We start from the raw sequence: 17,718 nt of genomic DNA, 5'->3' as shown, positions 1-17,718 counted from the left end.
AGAAAAATTGCATGCACTAGTGAAAAAGAAAACAAAATTAGCATACATATAAACTTATTTTCCTAACTGTTTATAATATTTTCACAAATGCACTTTTTTACTTTTTAACAGAATTAATTCGTGATAACTTTAAATATATATTAACATCCCCGTCATAAAACATTTTCAGATCAAGCTACAATAATAATATTTTTCACCAGTACAAGATTTTATTTTTATAACATCTTATATACGAAGGATATACTAGACAATACTAGTAATATCACGATTTCCACCAATCTAACGCTGTTTCTTTTTTTTATAATTAGAATACATCATATATACATTCACAGTCATTTCAAATATATTCAATCCAATGTTTAATCCAGTTTAACTACTCACGGCGGTATGTCAAGAAATAACATCTTGTAAAATTTGATTATGTTGTTGGTATTCGTACACAAGAATGCAATATTTCAATCCATTTGGACAATTGAGATATTATAGGAATGAAGTATTACGATAATTTAGCTTTGCCATTGGCAGTTACAGTGGCATTCAATGTTGAATTTGTTACCGCTATTTCAGCAGCCTGCGCCACTGCTACAGACACTGACTTGTCCACAAATTGTTGGTAGAGTGGCTTCATGAACTGAACAAACGTAAAAATAATTTTTTTCCATTATTCTTTCTTGCATAATTTTACAACAGTTATATAGTGATTAATAAATAATTTTGCGCAATTAAGATTGTGTATTTTTTCTACAAGTATCAGAATTTAAAATTATTTTTCAACTTTAAAGTGTAACATTTATTTTATGGAATGTAATGTGAAACATGAAAGAAGTTTTAATAGTAAAAGTATTTTAATTTTTCGGTTAAAAATCATGATTGAAATAATGAATGATAGAAAAGTATGGTCAATGTTAGTACAGTTATAAATATTTAATTATATATGCAGCCAAATGCCATACCTTTTCGATATTTATTCCTATTAGCACGGCTTATGACAGGAATAGAAAAAAAAAAAAAATGATATTAATGGTTGTACTCTCTTGTATCACCAAATAAACTTTGAATAAAAAAAAATTTGCATAACATAAATGTGTGAATAATAGTATCAAGAAGCAATTCAAGATTAAAACAGTTGGTAAATTTAAAATTAAAGAGGAAGGAAAGCGTGGGATCATATATAGCCATGTCTACAAAGATCAAGATAAGTAAAATGACATATAGGTATTGCAAATACAATTATGACAATGGAAAGGATCAGGTATCTTAATTTATACGTTAATTTATAACAAAGATGAGCACATAGCCAGACCTGTTGCAATGAAAAAAATGCATTAATTATAATGTGAATATCATACAATCCATGTTAATAATAAAATATATACATATATTGTGATTGATAAGTGCTGCTTATATATGATATATGAAACAGATAAATTTTGTATGTGATTTTAGTGTGCAGGTAGATATCTCAATCTTGCTATATTGTAATTTGTTGCATTATTTGCATTGTATTTCAAGTAAAAAGTATTTCAAAATTAAATTTAAGAAAAACATATACATTACACGTTTATAAAACTAATAAATGAATAAAAAAATCTCTACCTTTTTCAAATATCGTTTTTCATTAGTACACTGCGAACAATATATAATTTTTATCAGAAAGATTTTATATTTATATGATAAACATTGACATATACAAAAGATAAGAAATTGAGTAATTAATTTTTAAGATATTCATACTTACATTTTCCCATATTTTATTGGCTAAGTCATCTATTTGTGTGCCAATTTCTCTGAATTCTCCACTATATCTAAGTAATATTCAAACAAGAGATAGTAGTAAGAAATTGGTGCATGATAATAGAAAGTTGTCTCACACATATTTTTAAATAAATTCATATACCTTATATATGCCCATAAAACAAGGGTGAGGAGGCCGATACCCATAATAAGATTGCATACATTCGCTATTGTGTATAAACCAACAAGACCAAATATTCCGGACAAAATATACATAGTAACGGCAATCGCGAAAAATACTGCCGGCGTTCGTGCTGCTTTAAAGATGTTTTTGCTTTCGTTGTGTGCTTTGAATTGTAAGAAAGCGTCTTCCATATCCTATATATATTGCAATATATATATATATATATATATATATATTTTTTATGTTAAAATTAACACATATACACATTCCTTTCAAAAGAAGAAAAAAGAAAACTAATTGTTCTATCAAAAATTACGTTAATTAAATTGTTGATTAAATGCGCACACTTGCCTTAATCAATTTTTCCATATATATTTGACTGAATTCTTCTCCACCCATCTTTCGTTTATTTTGGAATTGGCGAAGAGCCGAGTCCATACAATGATGATGTTCTGATTCTAAGTGCGCGGTCGCTAAAAACGGTTTTCCTCCACCGCACACATTTTCCATCATATGAAGGTACAAATCTTTAGCTTCAGCTACAGCTGTTAAATTATTAGCTTCTGCTGTAGCCTGTAAATAAAAAATATTATTATAAATCAACGCGATTAAAATGTTTGCTTCTTCTTCTAATTAAACGAATAAGAGAATAAAAAAAAGTAAATTGCAAATAAGAGAAAGTGCTAAAAATATACATACCACAAGCATACTTTTCGGTTCAGGAAGTTCATCTCCTTTATAAAGATTAATGTAACTTTTGAAATATTCCAACAGATCTTTCGCTTTCACGACCTGACCATTAATTTTCTTAGTTACTAGATTTTCTGGTGCCAATATCATTGGTATGAGCACTTTCAACTGTTTTTTGAACTCTGACTGTATTTCGGATAATCTACCGTCAAATTTTGGATTCGTTGCGATTTCCAGACCGGGATGTGGCATAAGGAAACAAGATATATCCGAAAAGCAGGACTTAATGTGCTTTCGCAAGCTTTGTAATTCCGCATGCTGCCTGTCGGAGATTTCCAGTCTCTTGTTGAGCAATTTTTTTCCGCCTTCCGCCCCATAATCAGCCTCATACGGATAAACCCAATCCCTGACTAAAAATTGTAATCTCTGAAAAGGTGTACTATCAGAGCTCTCCAGCGCCAATCTACCGTACTCGGTGAATAATTGTAAATGCTGAAGATCGTCCTCCTGGATGTTTTGTGACAGATTGTATATTTGCACGGAGGACAGCATTGTACTCAACGCGAAGACTGTCGCGCAGTCCCGCACCGTGGATTGACTGTCAAACGCGCCTTGAGTGTCCATAAGAATCACTGCGATCTTCTCACCGTTTGCCAAGGTAGTAGGATAAACCTTCGACCACATCAGTATTCCCGTAGTGTCCCTTTCAGAACCGCCCCTCCACGAAAAACCGCTCAACGGTTCATCTTCAGCACCCAACCAAGAATCAGTATTATCGGTATTATTTTGCGTGTACTGTTGATTAGCATAAGGCAAATATTATGGTCGTTCGTGGATATCCAAAGTTTCACATCGATTGAGGAACGGATGAACATGAAATAATATAAACTTGGTAAATATCTGCGATTGCGTGCGTTAGTGTGTTTTTTTAATTTAGATATTACGTATACCTTGCAATTCATGTAACGAAGAAAAAAATCAAGAAGAAAACTTTTGCCTTTTCTGAAGGCACCTGCAACAGACACCACAACCACACTTCTATCTTTCACATCGTCATGTAAAAGAATTTCAGATAACGCCTCTTCATCTAATTCGAAGGTATGATCTGGATGGGCAAGTACTACTTGGACAGGCCGCCCCTCGTTCGATGATGTGTCCAGCGTTTGTGCATTCATCGGCGCAATCCTTTCTATTCGATCGCTTTTCCCTAAATTATCTGTGACAAACATAAAATATCTTCATTATAGATATGTAATAAATGTAATATTAATTAATAATAATGTAAAAAAAAAAGAATTGTGATGAGTTTTATCAGAACAATTAAAAGAAATTGTATTGAATTTTATTGATTAGCATTGAAAATAAGTTTTAATTTTTTTTAAGATATAAATTTTAATTTGTAAAAATATGATTTAATTAACTTTAAGTACACTTTTTTACTGCACATTATATAAATATGCAGTGATGAAATAGTCATCAAAATATTCGTCAATACTTGCTTATGCGAGTTTAGCTATTTATTATCAATTGCAAGCTATTTCGTTCTTAGCATTAGGTATATACGTATAGAATGTGTATTAATGATAAATTCAACTTTTTTAAATTAAGCAAATTTTAATGATAATATTAACGAATTTTGGCACAACTTTTTTAAGAGAATGACGCAATGTTTAAGAGCTACATGGCATAAATTGCAGATGGATCATTGTTGGATTACAAGTAACTTTATTTGCTACTGTCTCGCTTTCATATCCCATTTGTTCAAAAAGTTACAAAGAACAAAAGGAAGGATACTGTGAGGAAGTTATATAGGCCTTGACACTAGCAAAGCACGTAAACGCGCTTTCGGGTTGTAATTTATTGCACGTTGCACGAAAACAAACAGTCCAAGACTAATCCGCCGCCAGTTATGTGTCTAAAGCGCTGACCCGTGACGCGTGACTCGGATCAGCTGTGAGAGCGAATGGGAGATTTAAACGTCAGTGCGTGACGGCAAGTCGATCGGACAGATTCGCGAAAATTGAACGTAAATGACGAAAAATTGCCTCGTTAAATACGCTATCAGTTACATTGTAAAGAGAAATGAGGGAAAGATATGATTTTTATCTGCGTTCAGGTCAATATCATTCTTATAAACTAAAAAAGAAGAGAGAGAACGGACGACTGGGATATACAAATTATTTAAACTATCTATATTATTAATATACAAGTTTTTAAATCGTACTATACTTTTTTTATAATTAATATATTTTTTTATAAATAGCTTACTAGATCTTTTCTTAAAGCTTTTCTTTCTCTTTTCTTAAATCTTTTCTTTAATGAAAAAAAAAACCAAGTTTCTTCACTCGAAAAGATAATATTGAAAATATCATTGTAATACAAAGCTTCTTATTTTTATTTCTTATCCATTGTATTGGAAACCTGTAATATGCCATTTACAGGTTTCCAATACAATGGATAAGAAATAAAAATAAGAAGCTTTCATTCTTAAGATTATACTACCACGTAGTATATTAACTTAATTGCCGTTATTCATATCACAAAGATGCATCGACAATAATTTTAATAAATAAAAAGATCGAGAAAATAGTGCACGCATACTCTATTTCATTTTTTATCTCCCGTGTAAGAAAAACAAATTATTATAATATAAATTAATATAATATTTACCAGAATATGTATAAAAATTCTTAAATTATTATTTGTGTGCGTATTACATCGATTATTATATATTATCTTTGATACTGTTGCAATTTTCTTACATACATGTTGAAATAACAACTCATGTCCATCACATTATAAAACAAAAAACATTTTATAGTTCTTATTACGATGATAACCTTTCTCTTCACTATTAAAGTATACTCACATGAAATGAGGACTGATTTTATTATATTTTATTAACGATATCAAAAGATATCACGAGAAACTGAAGTTTGACACGATAACCGATAGAGATATATTCTTCGTATCTCTTCATTTGTCACACTTCTTTGCTTATTTAGAGATATAATAAAATTATCATATTGATAAGTGAGGGTAATAAGCAACAGATTTGAAGTGGCCTAACGCGAGATATAATTCGGATAGAAAGGATATTTCAAAATATTCTACTTATATATTTTGAATTATTTATAGTTTTGTCAGATATCTTGGTGTTGTATTAGGTCGTAATATATTATTTCGCAATGTCATGGTCGATGTTTTCAACGATGAACATTACGCTTTGTCATACTCAAGGTAGCTCATTACACATCAGTTTATATCTTCAACCTTTGCTCGTGGTTTTTCGATATTTTATATATATCTGATGATTAACATTTTTCTTTTGCGTACATTGCATAATTATATCAGCAATGAAAACTGAAAATTCTAGGCAAAGAAAATGTTTAAAAAAATGCTAAAAGATATTAAAGAAATTATTGTAAATTTCCTTTTGTATCATGTATGTAAATGTATGTAAATTAAACTTTTGTTAAATTATCTTAAAAATTTATACTTTTATATTATAGATATATGTTTCGTAATTAATAATCATGTTGATCGTGTATGTATTAGAATTTCTGTCGATTCACACATTTCCATGAATATTCCCAATATTCATGATTCTAAGCGTTTCATGTTAAGAACTATATATAGAATCCGATATGCAGATTCAATTAACAAGCATATCTCAATAAGAAGATCGAGTGCATGATAGACATCTTCAATTATGAATAGCATATCGTTATATATACAGTCAACCCTCCTATAACGCGGTGAGTGCGTACCGCGTTGTATGGAAACCGCGCTATAAGAAACTCGGATTTAACCGTACAAACCAGGCTAATTCGTAGCGCGTTCTATGGAAACCGTCTACCGCGTTGTATGGAAACCGCGCTATAAGAAACGCAGAATTAGTACAAATCACATTATTCGTACCGCGTTATATGGAGACCAATAAGGACAAGATAAATTATAAATTATTTTTATTGAATTGAAGAGTTTATATAAAGAAATGATACCAAAACTAAACTGAAAAACTGTTTTCCAACAAAAACAAGAAAGACTTTTGTAAAATTTAATCTTTCAACACTCATCCTCGCTGTCAGATAATATGAGTCGCCTAACTCGTCTTCTTTTAATAGGCAAAATGTCTTCCTCACTTGGCTCATCTTCACATTGGTTTTCGATTGTAGCTTCCGACTGCCTGGACCTACATGAAACTGGCGCCATCTTTTCCCTTATAATTCAAATAGGCCCTAACGAACTAAACATAGGCTAAACATTCTTAGGCTACGCGGAAGGAACTTATGGGATGCTGTTGACGGAAATCGCGCTGTAAGAGTATCGTGTTATAGGAGGGCTTCGAATTTTCAGCTTCGCGTTATATGGAAACTGCGTTCTGAGAGTACCGCGTTATAGGAGGGCTGTCGCATTTTCAGCTCCGCGTTATATGGAAACCGCGTTCTGAGAGTACCGCGTTATAGGAGGGTTGACTGATATATATATATATATATATATATATATATATATATATATATATATATTCCGTTTTATATAATCGGAATGTATCTCTCTTTTTCTCTCTCTCTCTTTCTTCCAATAGAAAGCCTTCGACGATTATTTATTGCGAGCAAACGGCCAATTATATATGTGCGAATGCCAATTTTATCGTCCGCCTTCTTCCTTCTCGCTTCTATTTCTACGAAATTCTTAATGTCATCGTCATCGCGACGTAATCGTCGTGCCATCCAATTCCCATCTCCTATCCTCTCTACCAATTTCACGATCGTACAAATCATTACTGGGTTACAACAGTAAATACAAGGCGAAGAATTTCTCATGTGGAACGAGACAGCAAGAAAAAAAGAGGATACCAGAATCTAATTAACTACAATGTCGGCGCAACAGGACAGAGGTAAGAGGATTTAGAAAAAGAACACATGTTATTACGAGTATCTACTAAAGCAAATTATTTTATACATTTATATGTTTAATTTTGATTTTACGCGCAATTTACGCTTTGTTTATTATTAATATTTATTATGCAGATATTTTCTTTGGCACACGATTTGGCACAGATCGATTAATTTACAAAGATATGCAAATAAATCAAACTGATCGATAAATATTACAAAGTTTTTCGTGTATAAACACAGTAGTTAAAGTAATTAATCAAAGAAAGTAAAGAAAAAGTAAAAATTCAAAGATAATAAATATTATGTATATGCATGTAACTTGCATGCAATGGTTTCAACTCTAGATCGTCATTAGTAATGATTATTAATTAAAACAGACAACAATACGGCGGGGAATAGTTATACTTAACAGGAAGTGTATATTACATTGATTGTTCGTGTGTCGTAACGAAAAGCATTTTGCGGTTTGCAAGAAAATTCTAGATTTCCTGCGATTTAATTGCCAACTTTCACATTTTGCATCCTCTCCGGCGCGAATCGCGCCTGAAATCACGCGCGGTCGAGATATTACGTCGACTCACGTGAATTCGAAAGAACAAGATGGCTTTTGTCGCAAACGATTCCGAAAGTTGTAAACTCAAGTCAAACCTCTCGCAAGAATTGCAGGAAGAACTCGGGTGATGCCCGAGAAAGCTGCTGGCCGCGCGAACTCATCGCAAAATCTGATCCAGCGAGAATTCTTGAGGAGTTACGGGGTCGCTTTTGTTAGCTTTCTTTTGTACACAAAGGAAAAACTATTTTACGAGAGGAAGGGAGGAGATAGAAGACTCTGCCATGTACGAAAGAAGTGGGTCGTCGCTTCGAAATTCGTTTGGAATCGTTACATTTTTTAGGAGGCTTTCAGCGGCACGATGACAATTAAAGATGATCAGCGGCGCGATTTACCAAGACGTAGACGTAGAAAATAGGAAAGCGAGTAAGCGGACAAATGAATGGTTTAAAGAGTGATTAAGCTAATATATAGTTGAGACTAACAATAAGAAAAGCAACTTACCCATATTTTCGGTTGTCTTATGCTGTTCTTCTCGTGGTATGCGGTTTACGTTCTCGTCAAGAGTCGTCATCGGGGCCTTCTCGGCTGAAAAAAGATTTTTAAGCAATACGATTAGTCGTATTTTGATTCATAACATGCTCTACATATAAAAATTGTTTTATATCTATTATTAAAAATGATTACATAACATTACAAGTGAAATGAATTCCGATTTAAAATTGAAATGATTCTATATCAATGTTTCTATCTTTAAATTTATAAAAAATTTAAAGGAGAAAAATCTTTCAGGAGAGAGAGAGAGAGAGAGAGAAAGAAAGCGTACTTATATTATTTATATATAGCGTTTCCCAAAATTTTCACAAAAATTTCAGTCAATCAATAGAAAATTATTAGTTAAAAATTTTGATATTTTATTAAATTCTTAATTAATGACATTATGTTCTATTTTCTTTTTACTTATTATTTGTGCAGAAATAAAATTATTCCAAAACAAGACGTCGCATAAACACACACATACACACAAAATTTAGGAAACACTGACTTGAAAGATAATTTCTTACGAATTAAATCACACTGAATGAACCGATAAGACGATCGCGTTTTCAAACGATTGTCTGACAACTAACTCTGTCTCTGATGTGCTTCCGCAAATGTGCTGCGTTGCGTGACATTTCCAAAATCAGAATTGTTAGTCGCTGTCACATTCGCGACCTGCTGCGTCCTCGTTCTCGGCGGCCTCGCCGGTTTCTTCGGCCTGTCCGATCTCTCTGAGCTCGACCTTGACCCGGAAGGGTCGTCGAGCCGCTTTCGTCTCGGTTTTACGATATTCCTATCGGTCATATTTCCGGCTCTCATATTCGTCACAGAATCGACACGATACACGCGTTTCGATAAAATAGAGGCGAACAGGCGCGAGGTATAAATACACAAAACGAGGAACACTCGGCCGTACGGCGCGTAGATGCACCGGGCATCCACGATACTCAGGTACTAAGTCCGTGAAAAGAACCGGACTAGAAATATCCCGGTCGACACTCCTTGAGCCGTGCGTGATGGCGAACTCCGAGAGTTGGCAGCATTTCACGAGTGTCGTACGAGAGGCAGACCAACGGAAACCGGCTGACACGGTCGCGGAAACGTAGTGGGGCATTTGTACGCATATGAGCGCCGACAGGATTTTCTTTGAGATATTATATATATCTTCAAGTTTAACATCAAATTAAACATGCTACAATCTCATCACATACACAAGCACATGCGAGAAGTTTCTCCTCTCTCTCACTCTATTTTAAAATATTTTATAAATAATTTATTTTTTTCTAATTCTTTCCCCTCCTCTCTCTCTTTTTCGAATAAATGTTGCATTTATAGTTGTTGATAAAGAAAAAAAAGAGTCTCTCTCTCTCTTTCTCTCTTCTATTTTAATTTAGAAGCGAGTTTAAATCTTATTAAGAATCTCTTCTTCTCTTTTTATACATTATAATAATTTTTTGATTATTTTAAAAGGTGAGATGCAAGTGCGATTTTCTGACGATGTCTATGGAAATGTATATTCTTCCGATTTTATATTGAAAGCCGGCAAAAAAAAATTATATACAAAAAAATGACGGAATGACGTCATTAACTTCTTTGCATTTAAGATATTACTTTACATCTTTACATTCTGTTGAGTCCAGTTTCGCTCGATATATAATGAATGATTTCATAACGCTTATTTAAAGATAATTAATGGAATTAGTGATAAAAAAGTGCGAATGGTGAGAGAGAGAGAGAGAGACGATTAGACGGATAATTTAATATTTTATATTTCTAAATCTTTTTCAATACTATTGAGAGTTATAGGTACGAAAGAATAATTGTACATACACTTGATAAGATCATTTGACGTATGCATACTTACATAAATCTAATGAAAAAAAATAAAGAACAGATAAAAAATATTAATAATAAAATTAATATCCTGATGCAACGTGTTCAACATTTTTTTCTTATTCTTTATATAATATATAAAGAATATTTAGAGTATAGCATAAATTCTCTCCATACATATTAACATAAAGAATAATTCATAAAAATTACTGCATTTATAATGGCATGGAAAAATTTCGAAACTGCACAATTAGCATAAAAACTTTCAATACCAGTGGCAATAAAATTATCACTAATATTAATGATTTATAAATAAATGGCTATTTGGTCATTAAAGCTCATTATAACATTTTCTTCAGTGAAATATTTTGTTGTATTTCTTGCATTATTATTTTAATATTAAAACAAAATCGTTCAATATGGAAAGAAAAAAAAATAACTGATAAGGTATTCAAAAAAAATTCTAATAACTCGGTAAAAGTATGAAATTCTAAATCAATCTGACGTTTGCGTCGTATAAATAGAAAAGTAAGATTTGGCAAGATTTCATAGCTTCTGTGCACTTGTGAACGCAACATGATATATAGGTTTTCTTAAATACTGTATTTCACGAAGATATAACGCGATCTTTGATAACAAAAAATAGAATAAACGTAAAAGTAGAATGCGCAACGATAGAAAAGATAATCATCAAAATCTATTAAAAATATTATTTGACAAAACAATATACAAGTTTTCGTAGTGTCATCTACAGATTTATTTCTCTCTCTCCCAAGTGCTCTGTAACTTGAGTTCTCTCAATTTAGATAAGATTATTTTGATAAGAAAAATCGTGTAAAATTAAAATAAAAGCAAGGTAATAGTAATTCCGACTTTTTATATAAAATAAAAACATTGAAAAAAACCAGGAAAAAACACATAATAACGAATTAGATTGCGGCTTAGATTAAAAGATTAGAAAACCTGCAATTGTTATATAATATTATTTTCTGAACGTCATGCATGGAGGAAACCTTGAACCTTCTTGATCTTTGCATCATTTAATATGTCATTTTTTTGCAGATATTTATGACATGAAATATGACGTACGTGGGTAGTTTTCTCGCATATACTGTAGAAGAAATAACGAGTTTTGGTTTAATTTAGGAGCGGATGACACGAGTAATTTCGTATGTTCGCAAACGCGAACGCCAACTGAGAAAAAGATCGTGCCATATGTCGCAAATATTGGCACTGTATTCAGAGATAGCTTACAAGTGATATCTCACAAGCATCATAAGCAGAGATTATAAAAATTGCAGGTAAACAATCTGCTTTTAATTTGGATACATGTGTGTAAAGTTTTACATTCAATTTTATTATTCGAGTATTATTGCTTTATTATAATAAATGTTTAAAATTAAATAACATTATATTAGGAAAAATCTAATTATGCGATGTTCTGGCAGAAAATTTCGAATATTTTCATTTCTATAAAAAACTTGCGTCAATATTTTTAAGATATTAATATATCAAACTCTTATTTATATTTAAATCGCGCAATCTGGATATTAAAAAATAAAGATAAAATAGATAAATAGGTAATAAAATAAAATAATTTAGATAATTCTTCGAAAGGCTTCAGCTCTGCCGGTTAATAAAATTCTGCTCGTTGATTGGAAAATATATTTCCACCTTAATATTACACGTCGTTCTACTTTACGCGATCGTCGTTGAATCGCACTGCCGATTTACGAGGTGGTATTGTCGAACAAACATAATCAAAGTCAGTAGCTACACCAATAAGGATTTTAGATCGGTACCTGGTTTGCATCGGGCGGTAAAATGAGTGAAGTTAACGTTCGTGGCGAGTAGGCGGGGGAGGATTACGATGTGCTTCCGTGAGATATATTTATTTTAAGAAAGTGTATACCCTTCCCTCTTCGAGCACACATCGTTTTGTACCGTTTGAACTTCTATATCGCGAAGGCAAATGTTTTACGACAAATGAGGGAGTTTATTGCGAGAAGGGAAAGCCGAAATGTGCGACGGGATAAAAGGATGAAACTGGGATAAATGTGGGAGAGAAAGAGAGAGAGCGAGAGAGTAGAAATAAGAGATCGTCTCGTATAAACGAACGAGTGAGTTAAGATTATTGTGCCTCCTTCAGGCACATCTCGGTTATCGTTAATCTCGCCCCAGGCGTTATCCGGCACGTGGTTTATTTACGTTTCCATCTCCGCGTATATGCCGGGCATAACCGCGAATCCCGAAGTTTATGCAGCACCGTACGCAGTTCGGTTATGAGCTCTGCAACAGCCCGAAAGGTTCTTTCGCGTCTACGCGAGCACGATTTTGCAAGTTCCAGCCGGCAGGTCTTAAATCTTAATGGCAACGTTACGCCGAATGAAATAAGATACGGTACGAACGATAGCTCTCGATGCGAAACGTTATTCCATCATCTTACATAAACATTAAACTTTCATCTAAAAAAAAAAATCAATAAAGGAGAGCTTATAAGAGAGCTAAAAATTAAAGAGATCTAAAATTTAAAAATCCATAAAAACTTTCATCGAAAAAGTTGCGTTGAAATGAAATAAAATACGGCACGAAAGGTAGCTTTCGATGCGAAACCTTATTTCACCATCCTTTTTACAATATAAATATTAACTTTTATCGATTCAAAAAGTCAAATAATTTAAATCAACATATAATTTTCTCATTATTGGCTTTGCTACTTTAAAATCAGTTATGTACAAGTGATTCACATTTTTGATAAAGATTTTACAAGGGAATAAAATTATTTTATATCAATCGAAAACATATCAGGAATTTAATTATGAAAGATATATCGGTGTTTAAACATAATGCCATTTCACGCAACAACAAAGGTTTTGTTGCAATTTCTCAGCTAATTGAATCGCATTGTATAAACGCGGTATGTCGCTTATAGAAATCAATATCCCTGAACTTCCCCCTTCTAAATGCCACGCTTTACGAAGTTACCGAGGATAGATATACCTCGTCGTCACGTGCAGTTGTATTTATGCTTGTTTTTACCGTGAACTCCCAACTAAACCGCTCGCGTCATTACGCGAGAAAATTGCAGAAAATACGGTTGTCTCTCAGAAATAATATCGCGATCGCATTTTAAAAGATTGCGAACAATTACAAATTGCTACGTAAGATAAACTTTTATTTTACGATGTAAATATCGAGTGTCGCCATTAAAAACTATGATGTAAAAAAAATGTTATCGCGCATAAAAGAATATAAAAATTTTTTTGATTAACCGCGCAAAAAACCCTCACTCTTTTTTTTCTCTTATATGATTCTCTCAACGAGAATCACATAATTCGTATTTTGAAGTATTTTCGTCGGTATTGCCGAATCATCGATTAATGACACATGACCGATTGGCTTTCAATTCATCGGACTGAATAATGCAAGTCTAATTAGCGAAGTGCACAAACGCAGGAGAGCGTTCGATGAATCCAGCTCGAATGGAGATATGTAGTTTACATGTTAAGTATGTATGTGCGCATATTGACGAGAGAACGGGTCTGTTTGTATTGACCTCGTAACGTCTGACTTGTTGTCAGTCAATTGACATCCTTCGTATAACTTTACTTTGTATCGTAGCTTGAATTATCGAATCGGATAAGAATATAGATACGCTGTTTTCAAAAATTGTCGTTTTATTCCGTGTAAAATATAAATCATATTTTTAAAACTCATTTTTCTCCCTAGATTAGAACTGGACGCATGGAATTTTAAAGAACAAAATAAAAAAAAAAAATAAATAATATTTAGAGGCGAAAAAGCACGAAACGCTAACAATAAATTATACAAGAAAGAAACAGAGATATATATCTCCAGGAAAAATCATTCCCTACATCTCTAAGAGTCGTAGAATCAAGGCGTAGCACGCGCTAGAAACTTTTCCCATCGTCCGAATCTGACCGCAACTCTAACTGCGTCTTGCTACGTCTACAGAAAAAAAAAAAATGCCTCATCGTAGCTACGAGTCTGTATTAGTGGACAGCGAACTACCAGCAGGAATCAGCTTCAATTAACTCGGTGTATTGTCTCGGGCTGCGATTGCAGCACGAGCCGGGGATGTAATGTCGGACTTCCGCTTAATTTATCGCGGGCGGCTCAGAAATTTATTGTTGAGGCGTTGTATGTTTCCGTTCGGCGATGGACCCGTCGTAAACTATCGGGAAAGTGAGGCCGGGCTCGTTTCCATCGGACGTGCATACACGGCGCGCGTGGCACGCAAAGCTATCGATGCTATTCAATAAAACACGCGCCACGTCGGGCTGAATAGGCGCGCCAATATGCGACTCTCATTTCCAATCCCGGAACAGCAATATGTGTTTATATGTGTGTGCGTATGTATGTGTGTATGTATGGATATTGCGTGTACGCGCGCCCATTGCATTGCTTTGGGGTGCGCTTTTCCCATTAGACATTGTCGCGCGGAGAAAGAGAGAGAGAGAGAGAGAGAGAGAGAGAGAGATTTCATTTAATACGGAATAATATTACGACTTCCTGTTGTGAGGCATTACGCCGTAATAAGAGAAAGAGAAAATCGGATTTCTGTACCATAAAAACGCGTTCGTTAATTTTCCAACAAAAAAGAAAAAAGAAAAAAAAAAAAAAATGAAAAACACGACGTGTATATCGAGCGCCGTGAATCGTCACCGACATTCTGATTCTGAAAAAAGCAACTTCGTTATAACATACGAGCCCTCGCGTTCTCTTTTCATTCTTTTCGTTGTTTATCATCCTTTGATATCTTTAATAATGGAAATCAAATCACTTAATGCATAGTGAAACATGTTGAAAGCTTGTACTCTTTCCTCTTCGCGTTCTATTTTATCATATTTTTTATTAACCCGGTAAATATGTTGCCAGCGATAAAACGACATGTCAAGAAATGACATTTCTTTCTTATCATTTATAGTTAAATGAGATTAAAACGATCTAAGAACGTTGAAGGAAAAATGGAATTATATAAACTGTCTGTGGTCTGATCTTATAAGTAATGCTAATGAATAAGTAAATGATGTAGCTAAATTATATTGCTTTTAAGACATAATGTCAGAATTGCAGTCTCATTTGTGATTACGCAATTAATTTAAGCGCGATCATAATTACCAATACCAGACCATTTTTTTTATATTCTAATGTTCTTATAGTAAATAAGAATTATCAAGACAAGTTTTTAAACATGTAGACATAAATTTGCAAAGCAGATTTTCTGCCAATGAGTAATCGATTTAATTCTTGTATACATAACTATATCATATTTTTTCCAAAGTTGCTAAGACATAGAGAGGTAAATGTAAACGCGATGTAAGCAGAAACGAATGGAAAGTTACAACAATGCAATTCAGCATTCTTTCATCGACCGTGTCGATTTCCTTGTTCCGCTCTGACTCTAACATTGTGTTCACATTTAAAATCCCATCCAATGCAATCGCTCATCGTAATGATAAAAGAGAAACTCGATGTAAGATACTCGTACTTATATGATAAGAGTTACATATAATTAGAGTTATATATAATGATATTATTATGAAATGTTACTTCATGTACAATGTACAATAACCTTTCATCGAATTGGCGGCAATCCATCGAACCAAATATATATCATTCAGAGATGCCTTTACATGTGCGATGACCGTGACTGCGTAGAGAAATCGATTCAATGTAACGTTTGATCACGTTTGACGTTCCTACGAGAAGAGCAATTGTTTAACCTTGCTGACTAATCGAATGTAAGGTCGCGCAAATATATCCAGCGAGCTCGAAGTTCACTCGTTTTCTCGCGGCGCTTTTACAGCATCCACGAGAGCTCCTCGCGTTCCAAAAATTACGTCATCTATTTTTTTTTTGACAGGATCTCTTATTTACTCGTCCCTCTCGCGCGCGTAATCACGATATTTATAGACACTCGCGTCGACGAACACGCAGTATCATCGGTTGTGTCATTTTATTATGCGAGCATTACATTATAACCTCTACAAGAATGACGTTACAACATCTCTCGTGCCGATTCGAGGCACTACTGTTTTTAATTATACTCGACAGAGACATTTGCGGTACAACCTACGCATTCTTTGTCCACGCATTCTGTCTTCGTCGCTCCTTCACGCTATCGTCACTCACCTTTTTCTCCTTATCTCCTTCACCGTTTTACGTATTTATGTATTGCACAATCGTATCGATCGAATCATGCGACATCGGAAATAATTTTATCGGGCACAAGGGAGTCCAGAGGCGGGCCAGAAATCGAATTGAGGAAAAATCGGCGTCGGCAAAGTGTCAAACGGTCGCGAGGCATGGACGGTTCGTCGTGTCGCGCGGCCGTTCACCGAACAGCTGGCTCTCGTCCGAGACGCGACGAGATTCGTCCTCCTTTCGCGATTTCAATGACAGCGCACGCTCACTCGATGTCGTACAGCTTCCAGTATCCGACGAAATGACGAAAATTCAAATGAAATACTCACCCACATACGAGCTGCCGTGGTTGCCGTTCTGTTTATGTTGTCCGATGTCCGCCATATTGTGCTGCGTGTGACGTCACGTCCACGATTGCGCGCCACCGTCATCTCTCGTTGCTCCCCAGATGTGTTCGAAAATTAAGTCGTGGGATAGAATAGGGCTTGATCGACCAATCAGGATAAAGCAGCAGAGATGCTCCGATTGGTCGATCAAACTCTATTCCAACGATGAATTTTCGAACGCAATCGTGCTCTACGACGCGAACTCATCGTTCCCGCCTCATTCGATCGTTGTAGTTTATATGGCGTGTACTGACCGGCGTTCGAACTGCGTTGATCTTCAATCGCGTGATTTTGTGTGACGAAAGTAGGAGAGAAATACATCTCCGTAATTGATAATCTTTCATAATTTTGTATTCGACGCTGATTCGGTATTGTATGTGAAAATAATTTCGTTTAGAAACGATCCAGGGTAAGCAAAAATTACACACTATATATACGATCTAGAGAATGCTAATTGATTGATAGATAATTCATATATCTTACATCAGTGCGTTTTTAAGAGAGAATCGTATTAAAGTTTTTTGTTGATTGACAAAATTTCAAGTTAACTTCCAAACTAAATTATTTCGATACATATATTCGAATTATTAAAAAATGATAACATATATTTTACATAATAACTGGATTCAAACATCGGGCTTGCATATTTGGTGATCATGATTTAAATTTTTCGTCGCGAAATCAATTTTATTTCGTCTTCGGCAAACCAGAAATATGAGACGAAAAATATGC

The 17,718-nt window shown here is 34.0% G+C and overlaps 1 protein-coding gene across 6 annotated transcripts; it reads right to left on the bottom strand.

Annotated features, from left to right (window-relative positions):
* Positions 1–187: 187 nt before the first annotated feature.
* On the bottom strand, positions 188–17,330 carry LOC126858506 (atlastin). 6 transcript variants are annotated; one of them, XM_050608889.1, is made up of 9 exons: positions 9,190–9,674; positions 8,564–8,647; positions 3,559–3,824; positions 2,618–3,403; positions 2,270–2,491; positions 1,898–2,112; positions 1,739–1,805; positions 1,597–1,626; positions 188–631 (listed from the first exon to the last, which is right to left on the bottom strand). In XM_050608889.1, exons 1-9 carry the CDS (start codon positions 9,416–9,418, stop codon positions 497–499), a joined length of 2,034 nt encoding a protein of 677 aa, XP_050464846.1. In that variant the 5' UTR covers positions 9,419–9,674; the 3' UTR covers positions 188–496. The 6 variants fall into 6 exon arrangements, with proteins under 6 accessions (XP_050464846.1, XP_050464847.1, XP_050464845.1 ...); XM_050608888.1 differs by lacking the exon at positions 188–631 and adding an exon at positions 665–1,303 and having other exon boundaries at positions 9,190–9,682; XM_050608893.1 differs by lacking the exons at positions 188–631; positions 9,190–9,674 and adding exons at positions 666–1,303; positions 16,589–16,854.
* Positions 17,331–17,718: the final 388 nt, after the last annotated feature.

Source organism: Cataglyphis hispanica, chromosome 25 (genome assembly GCF_021464435.1).
Source record: "Cataglyphis hispanica isolate Lineage 1 chromosome 25, ULB_Chis1_1.0, whole genome shotgun sequence".
Lineage (NCBI taxonomy): Eukaryota > Metazoa > Arthropoda > Insecta > Hymenoptera > Formicidae > Cataglyphis > Cataglyphis hispanica.
The sequence above is the reverse complement of the archived record's forward strand: the minus strand, read 5'-3'. Positions and strand labels throughout refer to the sequence as shown.

Coding starts and splice junctions, on each gene's coding strand:
- LOC126858506 (XM_050608888.1), bottom strand. CDS start 9,418: ATGAGAGCCGGAAATATGACCGATAGGAATATCGTAAAACCGAGACGA. Junction 8,648..9,189: donor GGAAGCACATCAGAGACAGA/GTTAGTTGTCAG, acceptor ATCTTTTTTCAG/CCGAGAAGGCCCCGATGACG. Junction 3,825..8,563: donor TAAGACAACCGAAAATATGG/GTAAGTTGCTTT, acceptor TGTTTGTCACAG/ATAATTTAGGGAAAAGCGAT.